At 39.1% G+C, this 20,759-nt stretch overlaps 1 protein-coding gene across 1 annotated transcript; it reads right to left on the reverse strand.

The window, feature by feature from the left end:
- Positions 1-1,513: 1,513 nt before the first annotated feature.
- On the reverse strand, positions 1,514-6,192 carry aipl1 (aryl hydrocarbon receptor interacting protein-like 1). The gene is made up of 6 exons (XM_072391737.1): positions 5,935-6,192; positions 4,424-4,603; positions 2,912-3,100; positions 2,491-2,667; positions 2,211-2,352; positions 1,514-1,874 (listed from the first exon to the last, which is right to left on the reverse strand). The coding sequence occupies exons 1-6, from the start codon at positions 6,037-6,039 to the stop codon at positions 1,675-1,677; spliced, it is 993 nt and encodes a 330-aa protein (XP_072247838.1). The 5' UTR covers positions 6,040-6,192; the 3' UTR covers positions 1,514-1,674.
- Between the last annotated feature and the right edge of the window lie 14,567 nt (positions 6,193-20,759).

A 20,759-nucleotide genomic window follows, 5' to 3' on the forward strand; every position in this document is an offset into this window, starting at 1 on the left:
GATGAGTTTACATATATAAAAAATAGACCAGTCGTGCCTCCTGCATATATAACGCTGACCATGAATAAGGCTCACAAAGGTTCAGAATCCAGCCTCATGTTTAAAGGCATCTTTCTCCACAGGGAACCTCCAAAAGTGCTTCCTAAACGGAAACAGTTTATGTTTCTCTGAGCAAAAACATTTCCCAAAAGAATGCAATGTAACACTGAAGAATACGATACACACAGTGTTTAAGATAGTTACATATGAAGTCTGAGAGTTCGTTTGACTAAAAATTAATGAATAAAATCCGCAAAGTCTAAGATACACATCTTCACATTTTCATGCCATGCGGTCAAAAACATTTAGGGTTTTATTTCGCAAACACGATTATCAAACTTCCGGTATTAAACTGCTTTTCTCCGGCTAACTCGACTCGTGCCTGTGCAGGATGAAGTGGCGCTAGCCAGCCCTCCTCTCCTCCTCCTTGTGCTCCTCCTCCCTTTCTTCTCCTCTTCCCAACATCAGCACCAGTGGTTTCTGGGGGAAAGCCAGCAGCGGATTGTGCTGCTATGCAGAATTTGAGGTAGTTCCGTGTTTCAGAGATGGAACAGTGGCACAGACACGCACCACAGATCAACTTCCCCTAAGTCAAATTTCTAACTAGCGCCGGCGAAATTCAGGTGTGTAATTTTTAGACACTATATTTTTAGATGTGAAAAGAACATTCCCTTGAGATAAATTGCATTTTTATTTTTTATATTTTTGCATTTTCTTCTGAGCAGCCACACCAGCGCAGCAAACGCGTAAAGGCGGTTGAAATTAGATGAATGTGTGGACATGATTGACTTAGTTTTTGGTTTCATCCACTGGTATTGATTTTCTTTACCACTGGTGCAGTAGCATCAGCTTATTTCCCTGGACGACTGCCGCACTCCTCTGTGATCTGTGGTAGTGGCTGTGGGGGTTGGGGGCAGCGCACGTATCGATGAAAGGGGATTCCCTGAATGAAAGTGAGCTCTTGATGTGATGGTATTTCAGTGCCGAACGTTGATATGTCAAATGTGCTCTTCACTTCCAAATATAATAAAACCAAATATGTTGAATATTAAATTTTCTGTCACTCAACACTTTGCATTAAACCCGTTTTGTAAAACTGTATTAAAGAGAAAGAGGAGGGATAGAAGTAAAACCTTGTTGTCTTAACAAGAGGCAGACTCCTGATGAGGACGTGTGAGGATGCTGCTGAGGTTGAGGATAATCTCTCCAGCTGTGTTAACTGTAGCCAGACCTCCACCTTGTGGAGAGGCAACGTATGTGCAAGACTGTGAGGAAGCCTTTTTTTTTTAACATGTTTGTTTATTACCATCTTTCATTCTTTTTTTTTTCTTTTGCTGGGCAGTGTACAAACGGACATTTATTCACTCAATCAAATTTTTACAAAGTATTAACCAGCACTGGATAACTGAAGTTGTGTTAGTAATGGTTTGGATTGAAAAGAAAGACACTCAGACAGGGAGGCGTCTGTACAACCTTCTGATTTATCAAGTCGGATTATTTTATTGAATTCTGTCTTTCGCTGTCTTGGAGGATCCACACAGAACAGCCTGTATGTAGGTCAGGGCACATAGCTGGTGGCATTCTGAAATAGCAGTTTTGCTACTCTGCCGTCAATCACTTTTCAGTCGCAGTGGGTCAAAACATGCCTTTATACGTGTTCCTGTCCTCCTGGTTCTTCTCCTCCATGCGCATGTTGAGCACTGCCACTTCCTTCTTGACTGCCTTCTTCATGCCGGGGTCCAGGTCCAGCACCCTGCTGAAATCCTGTCGAGCCTCCGCCTCGTTCCACACCTCCCTGTGGGCCTTCCCTCTTAGGAAGTAGGCCTTTAGCATACCTGCAAGACACATTCAAACAACGCCTGTGTCTGACAGCTGTGCTTCGTGTGTGAGTAGCTCCGCATTGAGGCAAAAACTTGTTAAAACTGTTTTTAAAACTTTGATAGAGTCACATGTTTTGAATGGAGACTGTGTTGAAGTATAGGCAGCATTGCCGGACATTTACAGCAACCATACAACGCTGCACACACAAGCACCCACTCTATGAAAACAAGCTCACGGTATAAAAGGCAGAATAAACTGTAAACCTTCATCCGGCTGGGATGTGATAATCTGTATGGGTTCATCATGTCTACATCAGCCTTGACTACATCACAGCAGCGCATGAATCAAACCTGGGTGCTGATTGATAATGTCCGTGGTATGCTCGATGACCTCATAGTACTCTTCCATGCGGAGGAGACACTGGCAGTAGTTAAGTGTTAAAGTGTTTGCCATCTTCTCTAGCCTCAGCCACGGGACCTCCCACGCTTTCTCCTGAAAAGGGAACGTAATTGAGATCCATGTCTACACGCACCGTGTGGATGATCTGTGTTCAACAAAATACTGCTGATGTTCTTAAAAAAAGCCAATCAGCAGGCCTCCTATCTTGGATCACTCATTCGAAGTAATTACTTTGGTCTGAACATTCTTGATGCAGATGATGGCCTCCTTGTATTTCTGCGTGGCGTCTTCGTACTGTCCTTGTTTATAGAGTTTGTTTCCTTGTCCATGCAGTACTGGGACTACCTTCAGCCTCTCCTCATCACTCAGAGCCCATGTCTCCCTGTCATACTCACAAGGCTGCTGCACCTGTCAACCACATGCACATACATGAGAATTAGTTTTTTCAGGTGTTCCTCAATTGTGGAATTTTATGACAATTCTGCTCCCGGGATTCACTTATGATTAGGTTAAACCTTCTCCTGTGTAACCAGCAGCAGATGTTTTCCTTAATTTAGCTTAATTGATTGAATTAGTTTGCCAGTACAGTTCTTGTTAGAAATAATACAAACAAACAACTGTGTATGTATGTATGTATTCTCTTCTTTCTCACCCTGAGCAACTCCAGGACAAAATAGAGAGGCTTTGGTTCCTTCATCAGCTCATCCAGGTCGGCGTAGCCAAGGCTGTGGTACACAAACATGTTGGCCATACCGCACGTGTGGAGCTGCCAGCCGACTGGGTCTTTGCCTTCCGCAATGCATCGCATACCCTTGGACACAAGCGGGTAGACGCCAGTGTGCTGAATAGGAGAGAGAATCATAAGACAGCACTTCTTGGAGTTTCTGATTACGCTGCAGTGGATAAACAACTTGACTCCAATGTCTCTTTGGCATCCTGACCATATACCCAAAACCACATCAACTGGCTCATTTCCATGATGTCAAAAATATTTTTCCAGTTGGTTACAGAGTTATAATCCCAAACATGCATAACCAGGTTTTAAGAGGTAGGATGAGGAGCAATTAATCTCCCTGAGCTTAAATGTGAAAACAAGAATTACTTAGTACACACTTCATATTTCCTCTTTGAATCTCCTCAAAAATAATACGAGTTACATGGTATTTCTAATCAGTCTTACATTAGACTCAATATAATAAATTTGCATATCTTTTCAAGATGTTTAACATTTTCTACAGCCTGTCTCTATAGTTCAACAAGTTAAGGTTGTCCTCCAGTGGATGGGTTTGCACAAACCAGTAGAGTGTGTGGTGCAGCTATGTTATTCAGAGTGAATAAATGCTCTAAGCCCCATCAAATCTAATCAGAGTGGAGGGGAGTCAGTAGTGCTGATTCAGCAAGAGTCGGAGCCGATTACGGGAGAGTGAGGCTGCTGTGGATTAATGACAGAACGCCTCAACCCATCTGTCTCTGACAGTGTGCGACACATAAACATATATACTATAACAAAACTATACATTTAATAAGGTACACATGCACCAACACATATTCAGAGGTAATATATTTGCTTTATGGTACTTGTCTCTGGTATATGGGCATATATGTTTTTTTATTACTTATGTCAGTGGGAGACAAACATATCACATAAACGGAAGAGCTCACATGGAAACTGCATCACGAAATTCACAAATTCGCACAGAATCACTGTCCCTTTGTGTTTTTGGTAATGAATAATTATCATGCACTGCATAATCTAAAGATTTTCTTGCAGTGGTGTCCTTTAAGTTTACTCTGTAAACTTAAAAAAACACATTAATAAGTATGTTTTCTGTTTTACACTCCTGCAGTCCCATTTAGTGAAATCCTGAGCTATCAAGACAGATGTGTCATAGACCTTCATGCAAGGGGTTTAACATTATAACTGCAGCGTATTAAACTTGTCTGGCTGTTTTCATTGTTTGCTTCTTGTTGAAAGCAGTGACTATAACTTCCACATCTGCAATTTGAGGTCATGCTGGCTGAGGTGTGATTTTTTTCTGAATCAATTGAGACAAGCTGACTCTTTTCTCTTTTTGTTTGCCCCAGTACACGATCATGTAAGCAAATCAATGCACAAACACATAAAATAAATGTTATCATTATTCCTTTTTTTTCTGGAACTCACAATTGTGTCACACCAGAACTCTGCCACTTCACCAATCCTCATGGATGCCAACAAGGTCTCCCAGATGTCCAGTTTAAACATGTTGCCGATTACTATTTCCATGGGTGTCCCCACCGCTTTGCTGTCATCTATCACTGTGCGGTCATCATCACACAGCTGGGTGCGGAAGTGGAATGTCACCTGTAACCACAGAAAGGAGCAACCGTGTCGAAAGAACAACCATATTGGTCAATATTGTAGGAATGAGTTAAGAAAAGTACAAAGAGTTCAGTGACCTATGTCAGCTTTAAAAAAAAAAAGATTCAGTGACACATCAACATGAGACAATTCAAGCGGCATAACAACCGGAAAGGCCTAAGGAAAGGAAAAAGATGGAAAATGACATGAAATTAAAGCATGAGCAAAAGTCGAGTCAATAGAGTTGAGAGTTGGGCAAAGATGAATCTTTGGTTGAAATACAGACCCACTAAATGAAAGTGTTCATTACTCTAAACAAAAAATGCTATGAACTTAGCACAGTTAGAGTTACTCAAACTTGAGAAAGGTCAAACAACGTTTGTTTGGTGGTGCAAACTCAAAAGTGTTTAAAGGAACAAAGGCCACCTGGTTAGTTCTTTAATGAGCTGTGCCCATCATGAGGCATTTTATGAGCTCTCAGTTATGTAACATCTAAAAGTATGATACAGGTTTTCAAATTCAAGCGTGGTTTCAGATGTGAAATTTACTTTTCACTTTACTTTATGAAAAGTAAATTTGCAAGTAAACACCACTCTATAGTTTTGAGTAACTTCATCAAACTAATCCATCTGACTCAAACTTGAAACTTTGCAAATTAAAGGTAAGAAAATATGCTTATGTCATTGTATAAATGCCCTCTATCAACCTCTACTGGCTGTCAGTGGGAACTGCTACAACTTGAACGTCCCTTTACTCAGGCATCTTGATATGTTACGTTGTTAAAGTCTGAGATGTAAGCTATGCTGTTAATCTTGCTGAGCATTCTTGTTTACTGTTTATCTGAAGCCTGTTGAGAGACAGCACACAGCTCCTGAACTTCACGTAATAACTGTGGATTTGCACATACCGGTATATAAAGTACACATCTGACCTATTTAAGAATGATATTAGTCGAAAACAGGTTTGTTTTTGCATTGTCCTGACGGTGCCGTTCCTAATACGATTACCACACGCACAATTAAGTGCATTATGTTATTACAATTATTGGATGAAGAACGCTGAAAGTAGCTTTGTTTGCTCCGTTTTATTTCCCCCTCATTTCACTTGTCCAGTTCAGGGCCATGCATAGTCAGTATTTACCTGCAATATGGTCAACAATGACTCATTAGGAGTGTAGAGAAATAAACTTAGGGCTATGCAGAATAATTCATAACGCATAAGGAAAATGTTATTAAAAGCACAAGGGCACATTATTTAACATTCAGGGGTAAAGCCATGAGAATTGTTCTAGATTGATAAGAAAATGTCAATAAAGCTTTAATCATCTACAGTACCTTCGACCCAGTGATAAATTTTGGGATGTCTCCGGTTCCCCCATGCAGGATGGTTTTCTTGGTTCCCTCTGATCCAATCATCAGTGTGTCTTGCATATCCGACATCTTTGTTGTTTTTGTTTGTCAGGTTTCAACTTGAATTAGTGAGCAAATATGTTGCTTGAATGATATGTGGGGTGCAACATGTGTAAAAGTGTGCCGAGGACTCGGAGGTGTTGATTCTAGTGGATTAGTTTAGGTAGCTATAATGAGATTAGAAACTTCTCCTCCTCTCCCTCTGTTCTATCATCCCTCAGGACTGGCAGCAGCGCTCATCATCAGCACTTTCTCTGAACATTCAGGAAACTGCCAGAAAACGGTAGAGGGGGGGTAAAGACTCAGAATAAGAGACAAATAAACTGGAACAAGAATTTTGGAGAGCTACAATCAGAGCAACATGCGATAAAATGAGTCGAGCACAGAGATTTTTGGATTTTTTTATTTTCTCAGCTGAACGCATCAGTGATGGTGTTGGTGAGGAGTCCACATCTATTGAATGTACTGTAAGAGGAGCACTGCTGCATGTGTGTGTGTGTGTGTGTGTATGCTAGGGAGAAAACAAGACAAGAAACACAAATAGGTCTGTGAGAGTAGGACGTGGTTTCCATTCCAGAGGAAATTTCCAGGATTTAAGTGGATGGATGTGGTGATCTGAAAAATGCAGAGAATACTCAGGGATGCTGGAGCAGACAATTATTGTGTGCACTCCTTGACCTTGTCTATTAAACATCTGTCTCCCATCTGGGTAGAGTGTGTGTGTGTGTGTGTGTGTGTAAGAGAGAGAGAGAGAGAGAAAGAGAGACTGAAATCCAGGGCTCCAGTAGTGTTTGCTGACAAAATCTGCAAACAGTTTTAGGGGGCAATTATTCTCAAACATTACCCAGCGTTAATGCCTTATTCTTGACTAATTGCACAAATAGAGAACACCATAACTGCATCTTGGCAGTGTGCACAATTTTGCAACTTTACAGCTTTGTGGAACAAAATGGAGGAATCGGTATTTCACCATGAAGTATCAGGCAGGGCTTCTGTCTTATCTCTGGTCAAATAAGACCTCTATATCCCTGGAAACTGCTGCGACATGTTATCAGGTTTGTCCCCCTTTTTTCTTAACAAACAGCTTACTAACAGGATTCTGAACAGTTCAGTGTGTACTTGGTATCCCCTCAAGGCAAGGCAGCATTTACACCCTCTTGTGGAAAAGAAGGTTGTGTGTCTATATATATGTATACATAAATATATATATATTCATAAAAATATACAATGCAGCGGTTAAAAAAAAAGTCTTCTCATGACAGAGCAGCTCATTTTATTTATAGTATTTAAAAAACATTATAAGATCAATATCATGATGTCATGATATAGATAACTGAAATAAATGAAATACGTCCTTATAAGTTTTGTTTGTCTTTTTTTCCATACCCCTCTGTGGTTTGGAAAGTGCAACATGGGCATGTGGTTTGTTGCTTCTCTTGAATGACATTCTTGTGTTGCTATAGTTACACCATCACATCTCTGAAGAACGATAATAAAAACTTTCTTATCAATCTGTACTGTTGAACCTCTGTCTTTAAATAAAAACCTGAGAGAAATTTCAAGAGGCTGTTTGTCCTGAGGACTGGTGACTAAGTTATTTGTGTCCAGCGAGGGGAGGGAGAGCAGCAATCTATCTGACCTGTTGGAAAGGTTACACTGTGACAGTGCTGTGTGTTGTAACTGCTTTGTGCCTGAGTGACTCACATTTCTTGCGTCACACCACCTACACATTTCTCTATTGCTCTGCCTATGCATGTCTTGGTGCATTTGTGTGTGTATATATATCTGATAAATTTCTGCAAGTACAATGTACCGTAGGAAATCAAATGTGCCAGTTTTCTGAAATGCGAGTTTCAGCTACAGGTAGTCTTGTCAACAGGAGGTACAACCTGGTCTTTATCAAAGATAGTTCTACTGGAAACCGACAGCTGATGCTGTAGTCCCACTATAACCAAGTTACACTCTATTTCTGGAAAGTACGGTCCCAGATTTCAGGGGGAGAACTGTTCTAAAACCTGTGTAAAATCCATTCAGACCCCTCATTCATATACATACCTCATTCATATACATAGCACACGTGGGAGGGCTGCTTCCATGACGCACAGCTTATACGCACACAGAACAATGTTTATGAATGTATAAACCTTTTGTTCTTCTGTGTAGGACCAAGGCACATGAAGAGTTAGCTAGTGAGGGAGTACAGTTGTACAGAAAACCTTTCCTTTCTCTCTCATTGGTATGCAAAGTTGACCTACTAGATACAAGTGGAAGAATAACAGTCAGGTGGAGGTGTTTCCACCCATTCTTCACTAACAGACAGTAAAAGTAATACTTGTAATATTTTAAAGGAAGAAGCCGAATACGCCTTCCTACAGAGATCGGGGGGCAAGTTAACATGTCACAGAGCATCTATTATGTCTGTGTTTCTGTCCGTATATGTGTGTATCTCTGAAGTCTCTGAAGCATGAATGCTGAGATAGATAGATGGATAGATAGATAGATAGATAGATAGATAGATAGATAGATAGATAGATAGATAGATAGATAGATAGATAGATAGATAGATAGATAGATAGATAGAAGTGTTGTGCTGTGCTGTGCTTACACCCAGTGCCTGCACCCTCAACTCGAAATATGGTTCACAGACATGCATGACTAACAGAGTCTCTGCCAGAGAAGAAATCTCCTTTGATTTTACGTCTTTTAATAGCCACATGTCTTGCTAAAGGAAAAAAAAGGAATCTGTATTATGGTATCATATTTTCAAAATGGCCGAAGAACATTTCCCAGATGAAGTCTAGACTGTGGTGCTGATGACTGAGAAAGAATACAGAGCAATGGTGGATATGTGGATGGATTTGATTTATACAATGATGGTGTAAATCAGTGGGAGGGCAGACGGACGCTTATGCTGAGGCTTTATTGGTTGATGATGTCATCCAGCAATATTCTCATGTTGACGTAGGCAATGGGCAGTGTCATCGCTGTGAGTTAACTGTAAAAAAGATCAACATGGGATCTGCCAAAGGGTGAACTTTTGATGGTAAAAACAAAGATCATACATTTTTTCACAAGTCATGATAGTATCAAAGGGTAGAATTAACTTCTCCTGATCAGTAATCTTGTGTTCCTCATGAAAACTGATTGACAGTTAGGACTCAAAGAGACATGTTTAGGGATGTGATTGGCTCGGTTGGCATACCTGGGAGTCTAAAATGTGATTATAGCTTTCCAATACGAAGAGTATTTTATTGTGTATTTAAATGCCTAACCACAATGTTTAACTAACTAAGTACTTTTAATACCTAACACAGAAGAACAGTAATACAATATTAAGTCAAAATGAAGACCAGCAGTCAAATTAAAAAAGAAATAAAACTAAGTGCAAAACATCAATATTAATGTTGAACTTAAATGCAAGTATCGTGCTTCTAAGTTGGATTTCTCTGCCCCTTCTCTCCATCAATCTTAATATGCTGTTTGTGTTTTTTGTTTATAACCCAGCACTACAGAATGATGTTCTCCTGTCAGCATTTGCTAGTAGTGCAGCTTGTGCATCGCTTACCGCAGTCAATGATAACTGGTAATATAGAGCTTACACTTCAAGAGAGACAAGTGTAAGATGAAAATATTGCAGAATATAAGTGTTGCAGAACACTTTGGCCTCCGGTGGAAACATATGTCATTCTTTTGTAGCTTACGCATGCGCCACTGCATTATTGTAAACCAGCATCCACAGAAAGCGGTGCACAAGGATTCAAGCTGTAGACTTGATAGACTTGAAGACTGGTTGGTCACAACAAATTGCCGGGTACACTGTCACCTTCACACACATATGCACACTCTCCAATGACAACATTTACATCAAGTGCACTCCACCAGAGCGTTGCACACTCGTCAAGTAACCCAGTCCTGTTATAACTTGCCAAATGGATCTGTATATGCTCTCTTCAGAGCCAAAATATTGCTTGACAAACATAGGACCTAGTACAGCTTGGTATTTTCATTCTAACAAACAAACTTACTGACCGAAGCGGTGGACTTTTGCCTGCTAAGGTGACCTAAGGGAAACGTTATGTAGCCTTTCCCACATGAAGGAATGATTCTACTCATTCTTAAAGTTCATGCAGTAGGACCCTTCTCCTATTTATTCTCCTCTGTCTTGTCCCAGTATAGTCACGCAGATGAAAGCCAAATACCATTGTGAGTGAGGTCATAGTTGCGATGTCCATTTCTTTCATGCAATCTAAACGACTGTGACTTAAATACCTTCATCATGCAGTTAGTAATCAAGTAAATTAAGTTAATGAATTGTGCAAACATGAAAAGCAATTTGAGGTCAGTGACTTTAACAGCACCTGCACAATATCATGCTTTAAAAAGTTTTTTTATTGCTCGTGTTTGCAATGTCTCTATACTCAAATGCTAAAATTTGTATTAAAGACAAGTTAATGCTATTAAGGTATTTTTGTAAGGTCTTAACTTCTCTAGTCATAGGTGTGCATAAATTAAAGGGTTACCTTTTTAAACTAAAGTGTAGTATTTTACGATTTATTTAAAAAAAGCTGTCAATGCAGAATAAATGTCCTGGCGTTCCCACACCAACAATAGATACTATTGAAAATTAATACAAATATATGTTTTTTAGACCCCCAGATCAGGAGGATTTGTTAAGACTTCAAATTAATCCCTCAATATTTTTTTTGTATAGCAATGTATAAGTACATGTAAATGTATATGTATAAATATTGAAATACAACTTAAATAAAACCAACAAAGGTAATTGAAGGGACATATAACATGCAAAGCACACTTGCAAGAGTAAACTCTTGTTCATGCAGAGGTCATATCTCTTGCTAATACCTTGTACAAGAGACTATTGATCAAATAGCTTATTACATGTTTGTGTGTGTCATTGTGCAGTTTTGTGGGATGTCGCTGTCCCAATTTGCAAAAATCTCAGGAACAGCTTTCACTGGAGTCTGTTGAAGTCATGCAGTTGGTAACAACAGATGAGCTGTTTCTGGAATGACAGCTCAGATTCCCAAGGTGTAGACATCATTAGCTGCACTTGAATTACACTCATGATTTACTTTATGCGATTTCTGCAACGACACGGAAATGAATTTTCATCTCTCAATATATGCTTAGTCCCTCAAGCATTCTACAGCATATGCTGATCTTTTAGCCTTTGCACAAGGATGTATGTTGTTGTGCTGTGATATTCATGGCTATGTCCTAATCTAAGCACTCGTTAAAGCTGCTGGACTTTGGCTCTGCAGCTCTTCCCAGCCTTAGCTCCCCCTGACCGGGCCCCTGCTGTACTGCTCACTGCCTGGCCTCGACCTTTAGCTACATACCAGAACACATAGCAGCAAGGACAAAGGGCAAAATGCACATGATACATAAAGACACTCAAATAGACTATGTTTCTTATGCAAACACTAATACAAAAGTATGGCACATGAAATATTGAATCTGGTTTTGTAATAAGCAACAAGAAGGGTTTAGATGGAAAGCTGAGACATAAACCGTAGATATATGATGACTGTTTTATATGATAACAAAGTCAAGATCAAAAGGTAAAAGCAGAAACAGCCTGAGGACATTAGCCCTAAAATTAGCTGTGTTATTTGCTCCTTATAGGTGATTCCACACAAATCAACTTTTATGGATCACAGAAGAGGATTATAAGAATTGTAGGAGACAGAATCATAATAAAATAATCTGTTCAATTAAACTGCCAATAAATCATAGCATATGTCAAAAGCAAGTTTACAAAGTTGAAATAATTTAAAAATAATTTTCTTTTTTGCTAATAGTGATAAAAGATGACTCTCATGTAGCTTGTCTATCAGCAGAGAGTTACGCCACAGTTCTCGAGCTTTTATAGGAGACATGGAAAAATGTCTGTTCTCTGTGTTTAAGAGCATTCATTTGAGTGTCTGTAGTCCCTACCAACTCAAAAAGAAAAGAAAAGAAAAACAAATCAAAACACAGCCCTGGTATTTTGTTTTGGGCCCCCTATATCTGAAAATGTGTCATTCAGCAAACCTTCAGATCTGCAGGGTAAAGTCACTTTACTCTACAAGGTTATCCAGCCGTCTCCTATATCTCTGCCTGCTGCATTTGTTGTTCCTTGGAAGTAGAAAGTTGACACACTTTTGCTCTTTTTTCTTTTAACGTGAAATGTCATCATTGGCTTTACCCTTAACTTAAGAAAATAAATTTGCTCATACTTTGCTTCCAATACTTTGTATGACATTTTATTTTCCAAAATGAAAATTGTACTTCTAGCTGGCATTGTTTAATTTTCTGCTGTTGGAAGCTACGATTTTTCATTTGTCATTGAATGCACCATTCGTACAGCATGGTGACTGCAACAGTCATTCTCTAAAAACATAAAGAAAACACAGGAAAGGAGCAACAGTGAACGTTGGAGCTCTGAGTGGTGTAAGGTGTTTGTTGCATTTTGCAGTGCGTGTTTAAACAACTTTGTCAATTCAACATATGACTCATTATTCCTGAAAGAGGGATCAACAGCTGTGTACGGCCAATCTGCAGATGATGCAAACATTTGTATTTGAGAAAAAAAATGCCAGTCAAGTATTTTTACAGTCAGTTTGGTGTGTGGTCTGAGCTCTATTTAGGCTATGCTCTATTATACAGTAACAATGTGCTCCAAGGCTAATTGAGTAGTACAGATCTCAAAAGAGGCAGACCCCAAGGAAGAGAGGGGCAGACTGGAGTCAAGTGGGCCACTCTAAGTTCTAAAACTAATCCCTTTGAGTGGGGGTGCAAATCAGTGGAAGAAAAAGGACTGTCTCACTGACCAAAACATGTCAAAGTCATTTCACCAAGAACTCAGGAAGTAGCGTCAGCTTGTGAAAACTAGAGCACAATATGTCTCCTTTAACCCTCTGAGGTCTATGATCACGCCGGCGTGATCAGATTGCATGACGTCATTACGACTCAGACCCCAGAGGGTTAAAGAAAACACTAATAACATCCTTTGTCTCTTGCATTTTCCCGTGGGCTGAGAGTCAGACTATTCAGTTTCTCAGTAGTCAGTCAGACTATTTTATGGATCGATATAAGTATAATTTACATAAAAATGAAAGACAATTTTGGACCAAAAAATGGACCCCCGAGGAACACCACAGGTGATATTTTCAAAGTCAGAATAAACATCTTTCTCAAGGTTTTCCTATAAGAAGTAACAAGATCCTCAATATAAATAACAAATAAATAATACGACAATGGGCTTTTTATCTCTGAGTTACTTTCAGTTAAAAAGTCAACTACAAACACTTTTCTCACTTCTTGGTTAGTTAAGACATTAACATTAAGTGATAAGAATAAGAGGGCAACTATGGTTCGGGATAAAAAAACTAATCTTAGTCAGTATAGAGTATTAATAATGTTAGGATTTACTCCCTGTATTGGTTGCAGTGGAGCTGAATATGGCTCTGACTCAAGACAGCCTGTTGTTTATTCAGAATGTTATGTAGAAGGAGTGCAGTGTTTGTGCAGGTCTGGATGAAATTCAAGCACTAAACAAATGGTTAACTCGCCTAGCAACAACAGGGTACATCAGGCTTAGCTGCAAACATAAAACTTGACCATGCCACCAGGCAGTTCTTTGCCACTTTACACAGCTTCTTTCAGGTCACAGGAGACTAAGAAATACTTTGGAGATTAGCTTGAAGAACATATTGTAATATCTGTGTACAAGTATTAATCGGTTAGATGGAACATTGCAAGCAATGGAGCAAAAATCATAAACATACTGTAAAAACAGTCAATTCAAAAGTAATATTCAAATATGGCAAACAAATTGACTTTATTGCCAATTTACTTTAAAAGTGGGAAATTTATAGGCTGTATCTGTGTACGTGGAATGTCTTATGGGTGACGTGGGTTATCAGTGGTATCAGTAATAATTGATGTTATAGTTTTGTTGTGACACTAACAAAGATTAGTCCTCCCGTGCCTGACCTAACATGCTTTATAAGATCTAATGCTACTGTTTCTTTTTGAAGGGAAATTAATTTAAGGCATTTACAAAGACATATGAATATCTACAGATATAAATATCCCTCTGGCATCTGCAAGCCCAACAAAAATATGGAAGAACCTTAATATTGAAATGACATACAATACTTGTGTTATTTGTGCGCAGGCAAAAGAAGACTGCCAGTTGCTGAAAACATCAAAAGCCATTTTGAAATGCACACGAGTGTAGTTTGCCCAACTGGGTAAAGTTTGGCCTTATGACGCAGCGTTGCCACAGCACCACATTGACAAGCCTTCAGTTCATTGTCTGTTTCTCATTTAGGAGCATGCAAAGACAGAAAAGTAAAAAACAATTAAAATATTTTAATTTACCAACAAAATTCTTGGCAAAGCAAACCATTTCTGTTTTTGTTGGGTTTTTTTTTTCCCATGGAAGAGGAATTGCACGTAATAATATTTTTGATTAACATTTTCATAGACAAATACAAAGCCACAAACAACTGCTTTTCCATATATAACAGCAAAAATTCTGCTTGCTCAGGTTCCACCTTTTTTGCAGTCTCATGTATTACTCTTTGGCTAATTATAGCATCGCTTTACAGAACTATTGTACTGAATGATAAATGGAGGCAGCACACAACTTGTCCTGTCTGATGTACAGCTGTTTTTATATGTTTACCTGCAGTGACTTTTTTCACGATTTCGATCTTCCTTTTAAAGTCAGTTTGAGATCTGTCCAAATACGTAGCATGTGTGTCACATTTTAAATCGACAAATCAGAACAATGCTGGGCTGCAGGTGTTGTTCAAGATTATGTAGAGGTGTTAATGTTCTGTTTCCACTTTGATTACTGTAATGGAACTGGCTTATGGTTTTATTGTCTCATATGGTTGCAGGCCTCTTCTGGTTGGTACAGCACTTAATACCATGAAGTCATCCTATTACAAAATCCTGCCTGCTCTACTGTCATTACTCATTGTTGAAAGTAGTTCTGCACTGTCATCAAACTATGTGATGAGACGTTCTGACCTTTTCTGCTGGGCCAGTGGGGATATGAGAGGGGGAAGTGGGATATTGAATGTGATTGAAGTGCAGCCAACAGAGAGCGACAGGATCGACCTGAGTATTTCCCCCAACAAGCTGGTCTAATCTGCTGGTTAGACCAGGTCAACGGATTAAATGGGTGTTGTTCAGTGACCATCCTGTCTGACCTCAATATACTTAACCTGGCCGTGTCCTTAAAACCAATCTTCTACCTGTTTTTGAAGCAGATGGATAACTCAGAGATTTAAAATATGCATACAATCTAAAGACTTCCTAAATCTCAATTGCTAAGCCACAACATCAAATAAAAAAATCTTCATCTCACACCTTCTGAATCGTGGAACCTGTAGACTGACTCCCACCCCTTTCAGTTTGACTTCAACTCAACCTCCTATAGGCGCTCTGAGTGTCTTAAGAAGCACATGAGCTGTATTGCTTTAGGAGCTAATATAGTATAGCAAAGTTTCGTGAATAATGCATCAATGCCAGCCTTACAGTATCACAGTCGACTGGTACAGTCTGCATGACTGAGCACAAACCCAATGAACTTGGAGGGCTGTGCTCACACACCCCAGGAGAGATTATCCAGTCAGAAGCTCTGTTTGAAACCAAATGTCATTTCCTGACTAAGAAAGATCACTGAAAAAGCCAGACATCTGACTGTAGAAGCTGATGGTGAGCACGCCCCTCTGAGACACAGCAGCATCTGACCATCTTTAATGTGGACCATCGTTCTCTCAGTATGGAGCTGAGCCGGTCCTGGTCCTCATGAGAATCTATTGACAATTTCCTCAAATATGCGTGAGATGCACACAGAGAGGGACACTCCCTGAAACACAAACACACATTCCCAATGCTTTCCATCTCAGGAGCATTGTCACACGCAGCTAGAATCAAAACCAAGCCTGCTCTGACATGTGTGCTGCATTTCTTCAGGCAAAGCTGGGAGGAATGGCCCATTTGATACTGCATATACTTTAGAGCTAAGATCAAAGATAGCAATTAGAAAGTACTTCACTGACAACAGTCTGTGTCGGACATGTAAGAACAAGAAACATCAAATATTTTTTTCTCAGTGTTACAAAGTACCAAAATTACTTCAAATAGTAATTTAATGGTAGTTAACCAATACCACAGAAAGAACAAAACAAATATCTCGGTCCAACAAATATTAGGAACTGTATCAAACCATATTGAATCTCACGGAACTGAATAACACCAAATCTTTCTTTATTAATATGTCACTCAATGACAATGTGGACAGGTATTTGAATACCTTCTGAGGCAGAATACACACACACGGCCACTAATAATTATATCTTAACTGAAAGAAGGGCAAAGAACAACACTGAAGGCTTTTCTTTGTGGAAAAGTTGTTTTCTCTATCCAGCAAGAGTAAGATTTTTCTGTCTGGCTACACTTTGATGATTTGATTGGTTGCAGTGAGCCTGTTATGATCCTGTCAAGTATCTATTTTTTTAATTGCCTGCCATTTTCCACTTTTCAACTACAAATTACTTGGATGATTCTGTTTCTTCTTTGGCTCATCGATCCACACGTTACGTTTTATTAGTTTACAGTTGTTCTTTAGTACAAAATTTCTCAGTAATCTCACTGTGTTTCATAATTTCTTCAATCTTATAACTCCTTTGATCCACTGCTTCTTAATTGAATAAGCAATCAATGGAAGTAGGAATAATCAGATACAGCAGAATAGTGTGTCAGTGAATGCACCCACAGTGGGCACGTGTGCATCTGTATCCACACAAAAGCCAGTGCTTGCTGCTCCTTTGTTGGAAATCGGACACAGACCACGTTAACCAGTCTCCCACTGTCTGTCTCTGTGTCTTACAAGGGATTAAGTTGTCAGGTTACAATGAACTCTCAGCGCTCTCCACCCAGACAAAACCTTCTTAAGGTGCAGGCCCTCCAGTTATTTATAACCCTGTTGGGTAAGCCTTCACTCTCTCCACTTCAGTGCACAGACTTGTACGGGCCTCTGTGTGCTGCCTAATTATGTAGATTCAAGGAGAACACATCACAGTGGTTGTCTAAGTGAGTGATTTAAAAAAAAAAAACTAAAAAAAACCCAACATCACATTCTGTGTGATGCTCCTTGTACCTACTTGTCTCAGCCTCTCTGTGTATGTCTGCTCACAGCTATTTAACAAGATTGTCTGGCTGCTGCACTGTGGTTAGACTTTCCGAAGACTTACGTAATGGGCCTTTACTGAAGAGCACCAGACTGACAAGAATACCATGCCTGACGTCACCGCATTACATACACACATCATGTAGAGTGCAGTGGTCTCCTTTTCTTTTGTGATATTTTCCTGCATCCCACTCTGCCTCCCTTTCCCACTTTCTCTCTCTTCCTCCTCACAGCCCACCTATCTGGAACTAATATCTATTCAGGGAGCTCAATGCCGGCCAAGTATCGGCTGCAATGTGTAGAACACATTACGAGTAGAGGCTCCTTTGAGACAGGATGCGTTCTAGCTTAGGTACTATGTTGAGTGCTTGAGCTCTGCTTGGCATACCCTCTCAGTCCTTGACTGTACATTGGTTCCACCTCCAACAAACAAACCTTTTTGTGTTACCTTTGAGCCATTTTTGCAGTCGATACAGCTGTAGAAAAAACATTCGCTTTAGATATACAGGATTAAAAATGTGCAAATTCAACTAAGCTTTTCAGGATTTTCTGGTCATCTCCATCATACAGTGACGTATAACAATATGCTTTAAAGAAAGTTATTGAGTGTTTGAACAAATAACGCCATATAAAACATGCAGGAGTGGCAGAGGGTCACAGTGACACATTTCCAACTTAGAAAGACTACAGATCTGTAAAAGACAACGTGAGAAAAATGTATCTCTCCACATGTCAGCTGCTGCCATTTCTTCCAGTGCTTTTCAGCTTTCCTGAGAGTTCATAGCATTTAGTGTACATCTAAAATTTAATAAATGGAGCAAAGAAATATTTCTAATAGGCCTTTGAAAAATACTTTATTAAAGACTGCTTTATTCACAAAGTAAATCACGTAAAAAGAAAAAGAAAAGCTGTTAAAGCAATTAAAGTTACATCTTTTAAAGACTTTTCTACAACAATACATACATTGTTTTGCTCCTCAGTGTGCATATTCAATCACGTACGTTGGCATTCACAAAAACTACTTTTCATGAGAACATGCTGTTATGTGCTGTTTCAAGTCAAGTTTGTGTGTGAAACGATCATTTTTATAAACTTTGAACTGTTCTTTAATAACATTCTGAAATAAGTGTGTGGAGATTTTATGGTTGTTGTGTTCTTTCTTTCTTCAGCTTTATAGTACAAAATCTTAAGAGAATATATGTGAGGTGGTGCCAAATGATCCCACAAAACAGTCTATGAATAAAACAACAAATCTTATGCAATTTTATTGCCGTTCTTCTTTTATTTCAATCATATTACTACATGTATAACGTGTAAGAATGACACAGTATTCTGAACTTTTAACCAAACCATTGTGCATGTTATTGGGAGCAATAAGGTGACATGCAAAGGATGTAAAATGTGTAGAAATAACAATATATGCCTGAATTGTTGTGCTTTATATGTACCATATTTTTTCATTAGTCACATTAAAAAAAGGCAGCCATTCATAAAAAGTCAGACATTTCTTTTAAAAACCCACAGCAACAATTATATAGAAAGTCTACAAGGATCAATGGAAACGGCTGTGGATAACCATAAATGTGGAATCTTCCAAACTGTTGCATCTTTTTTTATTTATATAAGTTTGTGATTTCTCTTTAGAATTTTCACTTGAAGTACAACAGCTGATTAGATAGTAAGCTTATATAGTTAGGTATTTAGTGTGAAATAAATGCTTGAATTGTATCCTTTCAGTATTTCAGCAGCACCGTGCACCATAGTGTAGCTTTGCATTAGCTAAAACTGACTTTAGCATTGCTCCGTTCCCATTTTATTAATTTTTTTTCTATGGATTTGACCTGACTCCAATGTGAAGGCCTCAAAGTGAATTTCCTTCATTTTTAATAAAACTTGCCTCAGTGGCTGAATGTGATAGACCATATTTTATTGAAGCATTATGTTTATGTGTGGTGACTGCCCCCCTGGGACCTCATTAAAACATAGTTGGAAGGAGTCTACTCTTCTTCTTCATCCCAGACCTAATTTAGAGGAATGACGCTTTCCATCTACATGTAAATTTCCAACTTTGACAAATGCGAGCACACCCAGACAAACTTCACCGCTCTAGATTTACTACATCCTTAAGCAGCTGTCACAGATAAATCAAGACTTTTCATTTCTAGTAACAGACCACATTATGGATCTAACACTGCACAACTGAATCACCATGTGCAAACCTAAAGTAACCACATTTACATTTCTCTGAATATATGGAATTACCAAATCCTTCTTGTGTTGAAACAAAATCTAAAGTTAAATACAGGTTAGGCACCACACTCAATCACTTAGTATTACATTATATTTTCATAACCACGCAATCTCAGTTATTAAAACACATCCCTGAACAATCCAGTTTACTGATTATCATGCTTCCTTTGTAACAGATTAAATGTGTCTAAACTGTGTGTAATCAGATCACTTGTACTTTACTCGGAGCATTGATTCAGTTCCTGCAAGCTTTTGGCCACGAGATTCACTTCTCCATCTCCAGGCCAAAGGTCACGGTGGATTGTGGAAGCACGCTGCGCCACAGGCGACATTTGCGTCACGACGAGTATTGAGTCAGGTGCACTCCCAAGGATCTCACTGCCAGCTGCCGTCGAGGCAGGGATAATCTGCCTAAGCAGCTTTCACATGATTTCACCAACAGGGAATAATTTAGGAGAGGTTTGTAACCCTCTTCAGACCTGGCCTTGGAGCTTCTTCCTGCTTTGACTTAAAAAGTGAGCAAGGAATGTCTGAAAGACACTACAACAGACACTATATTTAAAGAAAAGAAAGAAAAAAACCCACCTTCTTGTTAAGTATTCGTGTAGAGCTTTTCCTTTAGTGCTTTGCTCTTTGGGTTAATTCATTATTAAAGTCTGCTAACACACATCACCTGCCACTCCAATAACCATTAGACCGAAAGGACCATTTGATAAGAAATGATAAAGAGCACAAATGAGATCCCAAATAAATTGAATAGGCATCTAGAGGGATAATATCTCTTCAGCAGATACAGGGCAGAGTTACATTTAAGTGCCGGAAAAGATTATAGGAAGTTTCTGTGACCTTTTCTGCAAGAACCAGAAGAACTCAAGTTAATCTACTAGCAGCTAGGGGTAAAAGTCAGCGCCCTGAGGCCTTCAGACACTGTGCAAAGATGTGACTTGTAAAGCATATTCCAAAGTGTGGAAGCAACCCAGTGCTTGGTGGAAAGACAATACCAACAATTCCTCTGTGTCCATGAAAACCTCTGTCCTTTGAGTGCACGACAGCTGAAAAAATTAAAGAATAAATAGTTGCAGGCTGACAAGCAAAAAACAAAAAATGAAGAACTTTATTTTTGCTAAAAAAAAAATACAAAACTGTTCATGAGGAAATAAGATGAAGCTATAAAAATCTAACTGAAAGCACTTCATTTGGTTGTATTTGGTGTTTATTTTTGTCTTTACAGTTGTGAAAAGCTAAAACACCCACCCACACATCTGCTGGACTACTTAGCATATTCTCC

This window comes from Leuresthes tenuis, unplaced genomic scaffold (assembly GCF_036924035.1).
Source record: "Leuresthes tenuis unplaced genomic scaffold, fLeuTen1.0.hap1 SCAF_9, whole genome shotgun sequence".
NCBI classification, from domain to species: domain Eukaryota; kingdom Metazoa; phylum Chordata; class Actinopteri; order Atheriniformes; family Atherinopsidae; genus Leuresthes; species Leuresthes tenuis.